Source organism: Mandrillus leucophaeus, unplaced genomic scaffold (assembly GCF_000951045.1).
Source record: "Mandrillus leucophaeus isolate KB7577 unplaced genomic scaffold, Mleu.le_1.0 Scaffold685, whole genome shotgun sequence".
Classification (NCBI taxonomy): Eukaryota; Metazoa; Chordata; class Mammalia; order Primates; family Cercopithecidae; genus Mandrillus; species Mandrillus leucophaeus.
Genome location: NW_012107419.1, coordinates 1687296 through 1703829, shown reverse-complemented (window position 1 = coordinate 1703829; position 16534 = coordinate 1687296). Strand labels below are relative to the sequence as shown.

At 34.7% G+C, this 16534-nt stretch overlaps 1 protein-coding gene across 1 annotated transcript in view; it reads left to right on the top strand.

The window, feature by feature from the left end:
• GUCY1A2 (guanylate cyclase 1, soluble, alpha 2) overlaps positions 1-16534 on the top strand; it is a 298023-nt gene that overhangs the window by 179956 nt on the left and 101533 nt on the right. The window contains exon 8 of the mRNA XM_012002396.1: positions 3890-4375. Within this exon, the coding sequence (XP_011857786.1) occupies positions 3890-4375 (486 nt within the window). The remainder of the gene's footprint in view (positions 1-3889; positions 4376-16534) is intronic.

Genomic DNA, 16534 nt, shown 5'->3' with positions numbered 1-16534 from the left:
TAAGAGTGTTTACTTTGGAGTCAGTCCAGTTTGGGTTTGAGTGTTGGTCTTACTGCTTATTAGCTGTGTATTCTTAACAAATCTCTTAACCTCCCTAAATCTTAAAACTGAGGATAGTAATAGCTAGCAAAAGAGTAAAATTCAGTAATAAAGTATAAATTACATATTAATTAAGTTACTCAGCATAGTACATGGGCAATAGCAAGTACTCACAGATGTGTTGAGTTAGCTACAGGCATCATCATCCTCAACATCACTATAATATTTTCCAGTTTATAGATAAGGAAACCGAGGCTTTGAAAGGATAAGGAACTGAACCTAGGTCAGTTTTCCCACTTAATTGTCAGGAGAGTTGAAGTTCAAATTCAGACCTGACTTCTTCTAAATCCTTCTTTTCAAACTATTATGTAACACTGCCTCAAATGATTTTCTTATAAAACTTGAAGCTTCATGAGAGCATGGATTAGGCCATGCTCAAGATATGCAAAAATATAAAACATGTAATGTGCAGTTATATGACCTGGACTTACTCAATTCTGATTACTTATTGATAACAGTGGTAAATATTTTCATCAAAATATCTGTGTATTAACATACAACAAATCCCCATGACATGAAATAACCTATATAACAAACCTGCACATGTATCCCCCAACCAAGTATAAAAGTAAAATGAAAAAAGAAATAAAGCAGACACTTTAACAGAACCTGACAACCAAAGTTTGTGATAGTATGACATTTAACCCTTTACTATAGCTCAAAGCAAAATACCCCCCTTTGTTATGCTTACCAATTTCTGAAATCTGTCAAATGTTATGACAGTTTATTTTTCTGATGTCTTCTGTGCTATCTCATTGAAACTTCAATATGATGTAAGATGCAATAAAACCTTAGATAGATGTTTCTATTTTAAGCAATTTTCCACAATTCTTTTACATACAAATATGTAGTTCTTATAGTAGTTTTACTTAATGCTAAGTTAATAAATTCAGATAATGATGAATTTCTGAATTTATAATTATAATGAGAAAAATAATTGAAGAAGGATAATTTATATTATTTTCCAATTAAAGTAAAAATACATTGGTGACAGAGATACAAATGGTGCCATTGAATCTGCCCATTTATTAAAAAAAAATTCACTGAGAAAATATTGAAAAGGAAGTTATTTACTTTATTTGTTTGGGCTTCTCTTCTATGAATTGTTTTTCTGTAGTGTAGGCAATCAGCAACTTTTTCTTCTTTCAGGGTCTGTTTATGTAGAGATTTCAGAAAACAAACTAATGGCCACATATAAATCAAGGACATATTTACTGTTTTATATTTTTGAGACAGGAATGTGAAGTATTCGATTCAAACTTTTATAAATTAAAGAAATCTTTAAAATGTATTATATAGAGGCAACAATATAAATTTATGCATACATACATACACTGATTCCGTATTTAAAATGAAGATGGAGATAATAAAGGCAAAAGAGAATAAGGTTTAGTTGTGATGGTAAATGTTAAAGTTGATACCTAAGAAGAAAAGAGAAAAAAAAGAAAACAGGAACCAATGGAAAAAAATGAGAGAGTGGGGTCCAAGCGATGAGGAAGAGAGACCAGCAGAAGGAGAGACAAACACCAAATGAAGAGAGGAGGGTGAAAAAAGTGCAACTCCAGGAAGCAAGAGCGAAGAAAGAAGGAAGCAAGAGGGAGAAGAAAAAAGAAGTAATTGGAAAGAAATGTGAAGACAGAGAGAGAGAGACTACATAGAAGTTTAAATATATGAGTATCAGATGTTATCATTGCCATTTAAAAATATGATTAACTCTATTAAGCTTATCAAGGTTTTTGCGCTTATGTCAATTGTAAAAATATGGATATAATAATTTTTAGGCCGGGCGCAGTGGCTCACTCCTGTAATCCCAGCACTTTGGGAAGCCGAGGCGGGTGGATCACGAGGTCAGGAGATTGAGACCATCCTGGCTAACACGGTGAAACCCCGTCTCTACTAAAAATACAAAAAATCAGCTGGGTGTGGTGGTGGGCGCCTGTAGTCCCAGCTACTCAGGAGGCTGAGACAGGAGAATGGTGTAAACCCGGGAGGCGGAGCTTGCAGTGAGCCGAGATCGTGCCACTGCACTCCAGCCTGGGTGACAGAGCGAGACTCCATCTCAAAATAATAATAATAATAATAATAATTTTTAAACTCTGGGATTGTACATTATGTGTATCTTTCTTACCATGCCCTTAAGATCCTATTAACAAGATAGTATGTATTATTAACAACACTCTTCCCCCCAAAAACATACAAAATATATACAAAACAATCTGTAAATATTTTACAGGACAATTATTTTCTTTTTACTCAAACCATAGCCTGCAGTATTTTGAGAGTCTATTTTAGGTGGTGAATTTAGAATGTCTTCCTCCTCCTATTCTCTGGCCCAATATAGATTTGGTTCTCCACCATACTGTGATATGTTTGAAAAGGGGAACCATATTTTATCTTTCTATCCTTATCATCCAGAGCAGAGCACTATTAGTAAACAAAAGATACTCAATAAATATTTTAGTGAATAAATGAGAGTAATATAAATAAAAGGATGAAATACTGAACTTTAGCAGAAATTTTACATAAGGTAAAGTGAGCATTTAATTCCATAAAAATTATAACATCAAGCAAGATTCCATTTTATTTTCTTATATAAATAAGATCTTGGTGAATGATACAAGGGAGCAAAGTAAAAATATTAACGGACTTAAAAATCCAAATCCCTACAGTTTATTCCATGTTTGTTCAGTGCCACCAGTTTTTATCAACTAGCTTAACTATTTAGCTATAAAGAAGAAGGAAGATACACGTATTGAGCACATTCTGTGTGATAGTGGAACATAGATGAAACTGCTGCACAGTCCCAATTGGTCGACTTTTAGCCTATTCTTTCTAAGTAATTGCAACTAGCTTCTTCTCCAGGTGTTCTTAGTTTCACCTTAGTCCAATCCAAATAGCTATAGTTGTAGCCATACCCCACCTTCACCTTCCTTTTCTACTGGTGCTCATTGTTCGTGCCCTCTGAAGGTGTTCGTTAGGCTACCGGATGTAAGCTTGTGTTTGCTAAGTTTCCCGTTAAATCTCTGTTCCCTAAATTATCCAGTGAAAGGGCATAGAAAAGAGGAATAGATTTAAATTATTGTACCCTCAGATTCTTTATCATATGACCCAAATTCCTTTAGTATTATAATTATTATTTTTTCATTTATTTTTAGTTTATATGAACATGCTAGTTGAGTGATATTTTCTGATAATGTTAGCTTAATGATATCTGGTTTATATTTTTATCTTTAAGAATAAGAGAACTGTCCACTAATCTAACCAACGCAATAACTAGGACATTTTCAAAGTACTATAATGGTTGAGAAATGATTTACTTAAGGCCAAACAATTACTTTGATTCATTTTAACCTCCTGGATTTATTTTCTGAAAGGAGTATTATTTTAATGACAGTTAAATATAGTTATTTTGACTGATGGATTTACCATAATTTTATTATTATTTAGCAGGCTGAAAGCTTTTGAATTGGCTCATAAACCAGTTTCATGATGTACCTGAGAGTATCATCTTAAATAAAAAATGTTTTCCTGGTTCACTTTTCACTGATCTCACTTTCCATTTCATTATTGTCTTTAGAAAGTAGCTGAGTGAGATATAAAACAATTGTTTCTCTTCAGAACCATGAATTTTAAACTGGCTGAAAATCAGATTTAAATTTGCTTATGTGGATGCAGTAACCGAGTATTGCTAATAAAACATTTTTTTCTTTCTATTCATCAGATAATATATTAAATTTTGTGAACCTACTATGTGAAGAGTACTGATCAAAATTCCATGTTAATTTCACAGGTGATGGAAGTCAAAGGACAAATGATCCATGTTCCAGAATCAAATTCCATTTTATTTTTGGGCTCTCCATGTGTGGACAAGTTGGATGAACTCATGGGCCGAGGGCTACATCTCTCAGACATCCCTATCCATGATGCCACCCGAGATGTCATTTTGGTTGGTGAGCAGGCAAAGGCCCAAGATGGCTTGAAGAAAAGGATGGATAAATTAAAGGCAACTTTAGAAAGAACTCACCAGGCCCTGGAAGAAGAGAAAAAGAAGACAGTGGATCTTCTATATTCTATTTTCCCTGGCGATGTAGCCCAGCAATTGTGGCAAGGGCAGCAAGTACAGGCCAGAAAGTTTGATGATGTCACCATGCTCTTTTCAGACATTGTTGGCTTCACAGCCATATGTGCCCAGTGTACTCCCATGCAAGTAATCAGCATGCTGAATGAACTGTACACCAGATTTGACCACCAGTGTGGATTTTTGGATATTTATAAGGTAAGGGAGTTTAGTTACTTATATGTAAATGTTTTTTAATAGTAACTTGTCATCTTAAACTGATTTTTTAACTTAAACTTAATACTAAATAATTGATAACTCTTTAATTTAGAAATCTTTATAGAGAATACAGGTGTTTCTTCTTTATGAGTAAACTTTCAATATGAGTTGATTTGTAATAACATAGATAACTGTGAAGAATCATGATATTGCTCAGTAAGGAAAAATTCTGTATAGCTACTCCTCTACGTTTTTTTTTTATTAAAAAATTAAACTTGTTGAATTTTAGGCGACTTTTTACCACAGAATTATTCTTGCCTAGAAAATGGGATTCCAATATAAACTAAGAATTTTATTTTTACAGTTAAAAAGAAATAGCAAGTTAAAATATGCATTGTATTATCAAATATGGCTAATCAGGATTTTGTACTGCATTATTAACTGAGATCTCTATAATTCTAAAAAAAAAAAAGACCTATATATAAATACCCCAGCTATTGCTCAAATGACTAATGGGTTTTTGAGGAAGTACCTTAATTTTCCAAGCTACATAATGGAAAAACTCCCAAAATTGGTGCCAACCACCATTTGTTGATTTGATTTGGTGAATTCCTTATTAATTTCTTATTAAGATCATAGCAATATTTTGAGCCATTTAGCTCCATATCTACCTAATGGATAACTCTACAACTTTACCTAGAATCTTACGTGGATTGCACAATTTGTCAGGGTGCAGGGCTTTTTTTATATAAAGGGAATCAAGTCCTTTTAGTATAAAAGTTGTGAACTGCAGGTTTTATTTTCTTCTTTACTACTACATATTGACCAGCTACTTACTTTTATAGTATGATCTTCACATAAACAGATTTAGAAAGAACCTGTCTGATTCACTTTGTACATTTTATATTATCATCCAGAGGGCATTTTTATGAAGGTGTGTCTTGGGGAAAGGAGCTCTTTAGTTTCATTATGTAGACTTATATAGCCAATGTTAAATATTTTACTTGAATTTCTTCTGAGTGGTAAACATTCAGTATGAAGTATGTATGAGGGATTTTCCTTGTTATAGAAAATTAAGTTCTTATAAATTATCTTTAACTCCCTTATAATTTATTGGTATATAATTTACAGCAGTGGTAGCCAAATGTCTGATTCCAAACCAGAGAGATACTATAATGTTATACTGTCATTTTCAGGACAGAGGAGATCAGCTGAATTTGGCAACACTTTCCTTCCTCCGTACTTGGGGCACTATTACACCAATCTCTGCAACAACCAGTCTTTTCCCTCTAAACTACTGATTTGCGGTGTTCGCTTCCTCCAGTTAAAGCAGTCATGTTTTTTTTTGTTTGTTTGTTTTGTTTTGTTTTTTTAGCCCTAAGTTCATACAACTAAATGAGAATGATAATAGATAAATAAATTATTCTTTGGAAAAAACATGGGAATCCCTGACAAACTTAAGTATCAGTTAGACTTTGAGAAAAGAAGAAATGTGATGCTTCTGAGTATACCAAAGCAGGCTCAAGGTTTTAAAATACAACTTGATTTCTTAGACATCAAGCATTCCTTCCCTTGATATAAGCTAGGACATCTCACAGAAAAACAGTAGAAATATTCTGTATGATCTTCAAATTTTCCTATATATTTTTAAACCATGGACAGTTTCATCTAGTCATAATAATAATCAACAAGTTTTAACTTACAAAATGTTTATACACACACACACACACACACATAATAATTCTAGTTCACAACTTTTCTTAAACTAAACTTGCTTAGGAAAGTTTGCAATGAATTATAACTAAGTAAGATTCCAGGGCTTGGTGTTCTTAACATATCTTCAGTGCTAGTGTATTAGCCAGGGTTCTCTAGAGGGATGGGACTAATAGGATAGCTGTATATATGAAAGGGAGTTTATTAAGGGGTATTGACTCACACGATCATAAGGTGAAATCCCACCATAGGCTGTCTGCAAGTTGAGGACCAAGGAAGCCAGTTCGAGTCCCCAAACCTCAAAAACAGTGCAGCCTTCAGTCTGTGGTCGAAGGCCTGAAAACCCTAGTGTAGGTCCAAGAGTCCAAAAGCTAAAGAACTTGGAGTCCAATGTTTGACGGCAGAAAGCACCTATCACAGGAGAAAAATGGAGGCCAGTAGACTCAGGCCAGTTTAGTCCTTCCACATTCCTCTGCCTGCTTTTATCCTAGTCACGGTGGCAACTGATTAGATGGTACCCACCTGGATTGAGGGTAGGTCTGCCTCTCCCAGTCCACTGACTCAAGTGTTAATCTCCTTTGGCAACACCCTCATAGACACACCCAGGAACAATATTTTTTACCCTTCAATCCAATGAAGTTGACACTCAACCATCTCAGGTAGTAAGTATATGTATGTAGGATAGGTGTATAGGGCTGCTTTGGCTGCTTATTCAGGATTAGGGAGGTTGAGTTTGGGAAATCCAGACTGGAAATACAATATATGCTAAATCTATAGCAATAATGGTTTGGCCAGAGAAGGAAAGACAAATAAAGAGATATTGGTCCTGTATAGGATTTAAAAAGTACATTGGAAGAAATGCGTTAGGAGGGATATAAATTAGAAAACTTCTATTTGACCAGCCTGATTTGTAATCTTCATAAACATTCTAGTGTATTTTCTAAAAAATATACACAGTGCTATTTTAAACCATGAACTATTTGCTAAATTTTTAATTGTTATTGAAACAAAAAATCCCAGAGGCGGTAGAATTTTTTGTAAGGATCACAAATCTTCCTATTTTATGAAATGAAAAGAGTTTTGCTAAATTGAAAGTGTGTATAGAATTTTGGTAATTATGTAGAATAACGATACCACAGAGAAAAATAAGGTACAGCCCACCTTTTATGTTTCTGGAAATGTGAAAGGAAGCCAGGTAAAACTAAATGCCAAGAGAAAAGAACTAGATGGAGTGACCCACATGGGGCTTTCATAGTGTGCTATGTATGACATGAGATACTAGTCTCTAAATTGGTGGTTGCCCCTCTCTTCTTCATGTCATTGCTCCATGTTTTCCTATCATTAGGGAGATGATAGAGTGAATAATTATAATTTCAGTGGTAGAATCCAGATAAATTAAGACATAATAAGACCATTCTGCTGAAATAATCAAGCTTTCTATAAAGTCGAGGGTTGAGGAAGAAGCTGTGGATTTTGCTGTGCTCATATCAAGCACTGAGAAAATGAAAGCCTTTACAATACTTAACTGCCAAGATGTTACAGGTGTATGAATACTACGTAAGAGCTAGGCAAATTGAAGGAGGTCTGGATTACAATTTTGTTTCTCTTGTAATTAGAAAGGCAAATTTTCAGTAAAAGTCGACATAAACAACATATGTAATGTTTTGCTTCTCAGATTGTTCTCTCATGAACATAAGGAACCAGTATCTAATTTTGTAAATCAATGGCATATAAATAATAATAATAATAAATAATGCATTGACTATTGAAGCAAATTAATGTACATTTTGCTTTATTTTATATTTGTCTTTGGGAAAACCTTTGATTTCAGATAAACAGGGAGAAAGACTTCTCCACTTTCTCTGATTCTGTTCTGCCACGGTTACAGTGTTCCAGTGCTATTTTAAATATAATCTTTAGCATTCCCATCTTTTCACCTTTAAGCACTTTAACTTGACTTTTCTCCAGTTCTGTGCCCCATAAAATAAAGATACTCAGTGAATCAATCTCATAGTTACATCATAAGCATTTCAGTGAGCTTTCCTATACTCGAAGAACTTAGAATAGCATCTGGTGCATAGTAGTAAATGTAAATATTAGCTGCCATTGGAACTTCTCAGACAGGTGTATCTATCTAGACATACAGGGATGTGTGTTATGTGATTATGTTTTTTTTTGTGTGTGTGTGTGTGTATATAGATATATACACACACAGAGCTTTTTAGAAAAGAATAAAATATGATCTCATTTAATCCCTCCTTGAATAACATGTGGCATTATGTATATTTTCAGATAAGAAAACTGAGTTTTGGAAAGGTTAAATACAGATAACATGGCTCATAAGTCAGAATTTGAACTGAGACTTGTCTGATTCTAAAGCCTATAGTTTTTATACAATTTAGGCTGTGATCTAGACAAAGATCAAATGACAGAAACCAAGTGGAAACTGTTTAAAAATGATGTTACAGAATCAGTAACTGTAGTTATACTGTCAAGTTGGAGATTCTCCCATCTGCCATCTTTTCTCTTTGTTAGAAACCAGCCAGCACCTCCGTCTTCATTCCTCCTATGGAAAGTAGCATACCAAAAGAGGTATTGTGGGAGCAGTGGTCCCAGGTGCAGGCAATAAGAGGTATATTTTTAAAACAGTGAAATGGAAGAAAAGTTGATGTCGTTTTAAAAATCACCTTGCCCAGGTAACTCTAAAAATGTTAATGATGGCCGGATGCGGTGGCTCACACCTGTAATCCCAGCACTTTGGGAGGCCAAGGTGGGTGTATCACCTGAGGTCAGGAGTTCAAGACCAACCTGGCCAACCTGCTGAAACCGTTTCTACTAAAAATACAAAAATTAGCCAGGCGTGGTAGTGGGCGCCTGTCATCCCAGCTAGTCGGAAGGCTGAGGCAGGAGAATTGATTGAACCCAGGAGGTGGAGGTTGCAGTGAGCTGAGATCTCGCCACTACACTCCAGCCTGGGCAACAGAGTGAGACTCCATCTGAAAAAAAAAAAAAAATATTAGTGATAAAATACTTTTCTGTGTCAGAGTAAAGGTAGAGGGAGTATTCCCATCACAGCTTTCAAGTGTGGTTTGCAAATGTCCATGGCATTAAACATTGTCAGGTTTAGATTGGGAAGAAGTCCACAGTAAGACAAGATAGTGCAACCAGGAAATACCAGGACCAAAATTCTATTACATTAGGGAACCTGAGTTGAAAATCTGAAAAACAACAACACAAAGTTCATATTGGCAAAGGAATGCAAGTATTATAAGTCTAGCTGGAAAAGCAGAGTTCAGGCCAATTAGCAAAGTAGGAGGAAATCCAGGCAAACTCTTGGGGAATACAAGACCTTGGGACTGGGCCCAAAGGGACTAGATGACAGAAGCTGAAAACCAGGCAGCATGTCTAGGTAGAAAGTATAAATACGGGTATAAGTACAAACTTTGATAAAGAAGCAGAGTCTTTTCCCTGGACAGAAGTAAGCTTAGAATCAGAGGGTACATAGGACAAGTCTACAATGTCAAAGGGGAACTGAATATGGCAACCTCATCAAAGGATATAGAGATATCCACTGAGCTTTTAAATACTAAAACAGGATTAGAATCACTGAGATACTAGAGTTAGGAGGTTGGTTATATCCCTCCTTGAAAATGCAGAAAATGTGCTTGGGGACTCCCTTGGAATTAATACAGTGTGAAAATTACTAGATACATTGAGTTCTTCTAAAAGTATTTTAAGGCCAATGAAAACACTGTGTTAACTTTATAAATTGCAAACTCCATGAATACCAATTAAAGGGGTCAGAAAAGCCATTAAGATCATGTACATTTCATTTAATTTATGCCAACATATTATTATGCTTTAGTCTTCTATTAACTATAGACTCCTGTTAACTATAATTCCTTAACCACTTTGTGGGAAAAAAAAATCTAGACATTCTGTCTTAATTAATACATTTTGTGCTGTCATAATAGAATACCTGAGACTGGGTTATTTATAAAGAACAGAAATTTAATCTCTCACAGTTCTTAAGTCTGGGAAGGTCAAGATGAAGGTGCTGGCATCTGGTGTGGGTCTCCTTGCTATATCCCAACATGGATGAATGCCAAAGGGCAAGAGAGAGCACAGTGAACCTATTCCTACAAGCTCTTCAAATAGTGGCTCCATCTTCATGACCTCCCATTAGGTCCCACCCTGAATACTTTTGTATTGGGGATTAAGAATTTTGAGGAACACATTCAAACCATGGCACGTTCTAAAAATAAATACAAAATGCAAAAGTTAATAGTGATAAACATCCATGATAGAGATGCTTGTACATAAGCTTATATATAAGTGATCAGTGTTCGCTTTTGAGTGTGCATGTTAATATCCCAGGGAAACTGAGAGTCAGGCAAGCCCTTTTAGTCTGGGTATCTCGGTGAAGACTGCCGGGGCTTTGCACTGATAATACTCACAGCACCTGAGTTTGTACATTGGCTAAGGAGCTATAGCAGACATAAATCCCCATCTTTAACCTCCCTTGTAAAAGCTGAAAACAGATGTTTCTGACAGAGAGTTTTAGGGCCACACAACTTTATGCCTCAAGAATTTTGAGTTGTCTTGCCACTTGATGCGAAGCTACTTCACCGGACCTTAAGCCAGCCTTTAGAAAATGCAACAGATTCTCAAGGATATCACTTCAGCATGAATTAGATTTCACAGAAAAATGAAATGCTTCACTTCCACCTTGTTTTGTTGTAAAACAGAAAGCCTTTTAAAGTACTTAGGTACTTAGGTTATTGTTGGAATTTTATAAATATGTATATGCCATTTTACTTCATGGCAGCGTGAAATGCCAGTTCCATTTAGTAAAGAGTAACTGCTTCATTTTCCCCCAAATTTACATATTTTCTCTTTTAATGATCAGTGCACACACTTTTAAAATTGAGCATTGTTTAAGATTTATGTTAATTCTCTTCAGTAGTCTCCATCAACATCAACATCATATGCTTTTGCTGATATTTTGTTGGAAACAAGGCAATAATGTTTTTTAGTAAGTTGGAAAATAAGAATTTCTTAAGTCAAAAATTTATTAAACTCATTCATTCACTCAATAAACATTTGTAACTCACTTGATAAGGAGTCATGACTTCCATAGAACCTTTAAAATGTTATGGAAATTAGAATGTATTTTTAGAACAAGTTTAGTGAATAGAAAAGAACTCATTTATATGCTTTAGGAAGTAAGGTGAAAGTCACAGATAAGCATTCTGTTCTGATAGCTTTCTATGGGGGGAGTTATATTGCCAGTTTCAAAATACCATAATGCTGTAAAAATTACCTGAAGAGGGTTTAACCTCATTTATACGTTTGCCTTTGGCGAGCACTTTAGTTGGAGATAAGGGAGAGGCAAGGGTAAGATACGTTTCTTTCAATTCATTCAACCAAGGCTGTGGAATCCCAGTGCTATCTTGAGTGCACTAGTTGGAGTTCTCATCTTTCCACCTTTCATAGCTTATTTAATCTCTCTGCCTCAGTTTTATCATCTGTAAATAAGAGACTAATTTGACCACTTTATAGTTTTATTTAGTGAGCTTTTAAATGAGATTTATGTAAAGTGCTTAGAACAGTGTCTGCTTCATGGTAGTAAATGTACATATTATTCAAACAGGTATATCTGGTCCTATAAGGGAAGTGTGTGTGTCTGTGTGAGTGTGTGTGTTGTATTTGTGCAGGCATTTTTATGTACATAAACATTGTGTATTCAACGCTTACTAGAAATAGATAAAATGCTTATTTATTGGATTTATTGTTTTAGGTTATTAGAATTGCATTGTATGCCAAAGACCGTGAAGGAAGGGTAGAGAGAAATAAAAGATAAGGAGGGAGGGAGATAAATAGCTTTTCGAAATGCATTATTTGTGTCATCTTCACGGGGCCTCAAAGATTCTTAAAGATGGTTCCATCTGCATACTCTGAATTACAATGTGGAATTTATAAAGATGACAGTTTTCTTAAAGCCATAATGACTCATGGGATGTCTGACCAATACTATGAAACTGAACCCCAAATGTCTATTTTTTATATTCTAATATGACAGCCTGAATTATTTTTCTTCTATATTCAGAGAACATTTCTTTTAGTGTTGTGGCATATTCTGAAGACAGTTAGAAGGCTAAAATACTTTCAATTGCTAAGCAGAAGTTAATATTAATGAAGTGTCTCGCTGAAATTTTCAAAGTGTTTTGGGGTTATTTTTGTCCCTATTGATATTTAATTTCTAAAGAGTGGTGGCAACTGCAAAGAGATTGATGTTTTTGATTTTTACAAGCAGTATGAACTGAATATTTGTGACCCCCCAAAATTCATATGTTGAAGCCCTACTTAATGTGATATTATTTAGAGGTGGAGTATTTTGGAGTTAATTAAGTTTAGATGAGGTCTTGAATGTGGGGTCATCAGTGATGGAATTAGAATCATTATAAGAAGAAGAGACTTGAGCTTGTTTTCTCTCCTCTTTGTGAGGACGCAGTAAGAAGGCAGCCACCTGTAAGCTAGGAAGAGAGCCCTCACCTGGGAAGTGAATTGGCTGGCATCTTGTTCTTGGACGTTCCGGCCTCCAGAACTATGAGGAATAAATTCCTGTTGTTTAAGCCACCCAGTCTATGGTATTTTGGTATAGCAGCCTGAGCAGACTGAAATCCCAAGGGAAGGTATATCATTTCTACAGGCAGTGTGGATATTTCTTCATGATATAAGTCTCTAGTAAGTTCTCTTAGTAGATTAGTCCATGTTGCCAGGATTTCCTATTTCTAATAAGAATAAATGCTACCCCATGATGTAAATAAAAGATTTTCATTAGCCTTATAGAGTTAATTGTGTTATTACACAGTATCTCTCTTTTGTATATCAATAAACTGTAAAGAAGTTAAGCTCTAAGCTCAAACTGCTCATTTATTTTTGCCACTAACCATTTCAGCAGAACAGCCTGAACAGCTTGCTTTTAGTTTGTACATAGGGTGAGTTTACTAAAATGGAAATTGATTTTCTAGGCAGGACCGCTATCTCACTTATCTCATAGGATAGCCTTAATGCGATGTACAAATCTCACTGAATTGAGGTGTTTCTATTACTTTTTTTAAACAAACATTTAATTAATGCTTTTATGTAGCAGAAATGCTGTAAGTACTTCTCCCACTATTTATCATTTAATAACAGTGATTTCAAAAGTGAAAATTTCTGAAAGCGAAATGAAACTAATAGAATTCACATTTACTGAATACAAACTGTGTTCCAGTCTCAGTGTTAAGTGCTTAAGTTGTGATATTTCACTTATTTTTCAAAACAATCCTGTGGAATAGGTGTTACGATGTCCCTTTTGTCTTTTTAAATTTTTTATTTCAATGTTTGTGGGTACATAGTAGGTGTACGTATTTATGGAGTATGTGAGATGTTTTGATACAGGCATGCAATGTGTGATAATCACATCATGGAAAATGGGGTACCCATTCCCTCAAGTATTTACTTTTTGTATTACAAACAATCCAGTTAGACCCTTTTAAAATGTACAATTAAATTATTATTATGATTGCTCTGTTGTGCTATCAAATACTAAGTGTCCCTTTTGAAGATGAGTTTACTAAGTTGCAGATGTTACTTGAATTTAGTTCTGATTTAGTTAAAAGCTCATATTTTAGAAAGCAACGGTTTAAACCATTCATGTGTCAGATAGCTAGTGTTTCCAATTACCTAGATGCAGAACCAGGAAAAAAAAATTGTTCTGGCACTTATATACTATAGGTTAGTGCAAAAGTAATTGTGGGTTTTGCTATTACTTTTAATACATAAAATGAAATATTTATTTATTTATAAATTGGTATGATCTCTCCAGAAACTTTGACAAATTACCAGAGTTCATCTTTGTAAAATGAAAACAATAGTATGTCACAGGACTGTTCTGAGGCTGAAAAGAACCATCAACCAAAAGTCTTATTACAAACATGAGGCCCTCAATGTAGTAATTAGAGGATGAGCATGACTTTGTAAATTGCAATTTGAATTCTAGCCTAGAGGTAAAAATATAACTAGGTTTCCTTTTTTAAGGTATTCAACAAATGTGCACTATTTTTGAATATGTGTTGAATATCATAAACACTTGTTCTCTTTGGCTCCCGGAGGTTAAAGAGGATCTTTGTACAAAAGTTAAAAGAATAATTTCAGCACAGAAGATCCCTATGAAAATCCATGTTCCTAACAATGACATAGACTGGCTGAAGCATATGCTCTGATCACAGGAGTGATATACCACAACCTTTTGGTGGGGCAGGTGGGAACAGCTCTCAGTTGGTCCCCTGATTCTATTAGATTCTCAGATTCTAAATTCTTAGTGTTGGAGCTGTATGCAGTTTGCTAGGAAAATGTTTTCAAACTGCAAATCAATGCTGCTGCCTCCCTATCAATAAGTTATTCACCCATGGCAAGTTTTAAATGATTTGTGTTTAGTTTTGCAAACATCTTTTAGAGTAGAAAGATGAGAATTTAACTCTGTCATCTTAAATTTGGGTTAAAATGGATATAAATAAGTTTTGATGCATTTTTCAAGCTTTGAAATGGGTAACATGGCTTTCAAGTTGGAAAAATATAAGAAATCAGTTGAAGCAAAATCCCTGTGAGACTGCTGATCTAGCTGTATGTGTTGGGGTGGAGGGCGTGCACATGTACATGCATATGTGCACATGTGTTGGAGTCTATGAAAGCTGTCTATTAAGATAATGCTGTTCTTAAGATTGTCCAAAGCATTTTTTAATGTTATATTTTCCTATGATAGTCAAAGTTTAATATTGGATAGCTTTTTATGCTGTCATCAAAGGGCAACTTTGTGCCCCTCTGTTTTTCCCTTACCAAATTCCATAAGTAGTGTCACTGCCTCATATCCGATGGGGCATGTTTCAGCCCTCTGCTTAATATAAGGTTGTTTGACCATCAGAGAGAGCCCAGATGAGGACTGTTGTAGTTGCCTATGACAGTGCAATGACAGCTAAATGTAGGGGAAAGGGTATTGAAGATAAAGTCTGAAAACCTGATTTTAATTATATCTTTGTCACCTAATTGGGTAAGTCATATAACTTATCTGTGTTCAGCTTCTGCATCTATAAAATGGGAGCAGTATTAGAGGTCTCACGTATTTGTTGCAGTTGACACAAAAAACTTGTTCAGCAAATGATTATTGTTTGGAATTTGTCTATTCATAATTCAAAATCATGATATGTATGTGGAAAATTGTTGTAAATTAATCAACAGTAGCAGCAATTGACTCCATCTGAAGTTATTCATATGAAAGAAGACCAAGATCAGAGAGAATGTCTTGAGGAATTTGCTGTGAAAGAAGGGACAGGGACTGATACTGGCTGAATGCCTAATATGTGCCAGGTACCATGCTAAATTTTTAATGTACGTTTATTCATTAATTTCATTTTCAATAATTAATTGATCACATACTGTGTTTAAGGACTAATCTAGGCATTGGGTGATAACACTATTGAGATATTTATTTTATTTGATTTGGATTTTATTTATTGGATTTTATGTATTTGTTTATCCAGCTATTTTGAGTTATATTAATAATTAAAACTGTATAAATTTAAGGTTTACAATGTGACGGTCTGATATATGTATAGATTGTGCAATGATTATCACAATCAAATTAATATATAGTTGATCTATTATCAGACATAATTACCCTTTGTGTTTGTTTGTGTGTGTGTATAGTGAGGACACTTTAAGATCTAGTCTCTTAGCAGAAATACAGCATTATTAACTATAGTCGGCATGCTATATGGTAGATCCCCAGAACGTAGTCACTCTATAACTGAAAAATTCTGCCATTTGACTAACATCTTCCCATTTCTTCCACCCTCACCCCTTGGCAACCACCATTCTACTCTCTATTCATATGAGAAACACAGAGAGTTATTTAGATTCTACTTATGAGATCATACAGTATTTGTCTTTCTGTGTCTGGCTTATTTCACTTAGCGTAATGTCCTCTGGATTCACCCACAAATGGCAGGGTTTTGTTCTTTATTATGGCTGAATAATATTTCATTACACATATCTGTGTATGTGTATGTATGTGTGTGTGTGTGTGTGTCACATTTTCTTTATTCATTTATCTGTTGATAGACACAGGTTGATTTCACATCTTGATTATTTTGAATAATGCTGCAGTGAACATGGAAGTGCAGATATCTCTTCAATATCCTGATTTCATTTCCTTCAGATATGTATCCAGAAGTGGGGTTGATGAAAATTATAGTTTTGCTTTTAATATTTTAGGAACCTCTATTGTGTTTTCCATAATAGCTTTACCAATTTACACCCTCAAAAACTGTGTACAAATGTTCCCTTTTCTCCATACCCTCATCAGCATTTGTTATCTCAGATTTTTGATAATCATCATTCTAA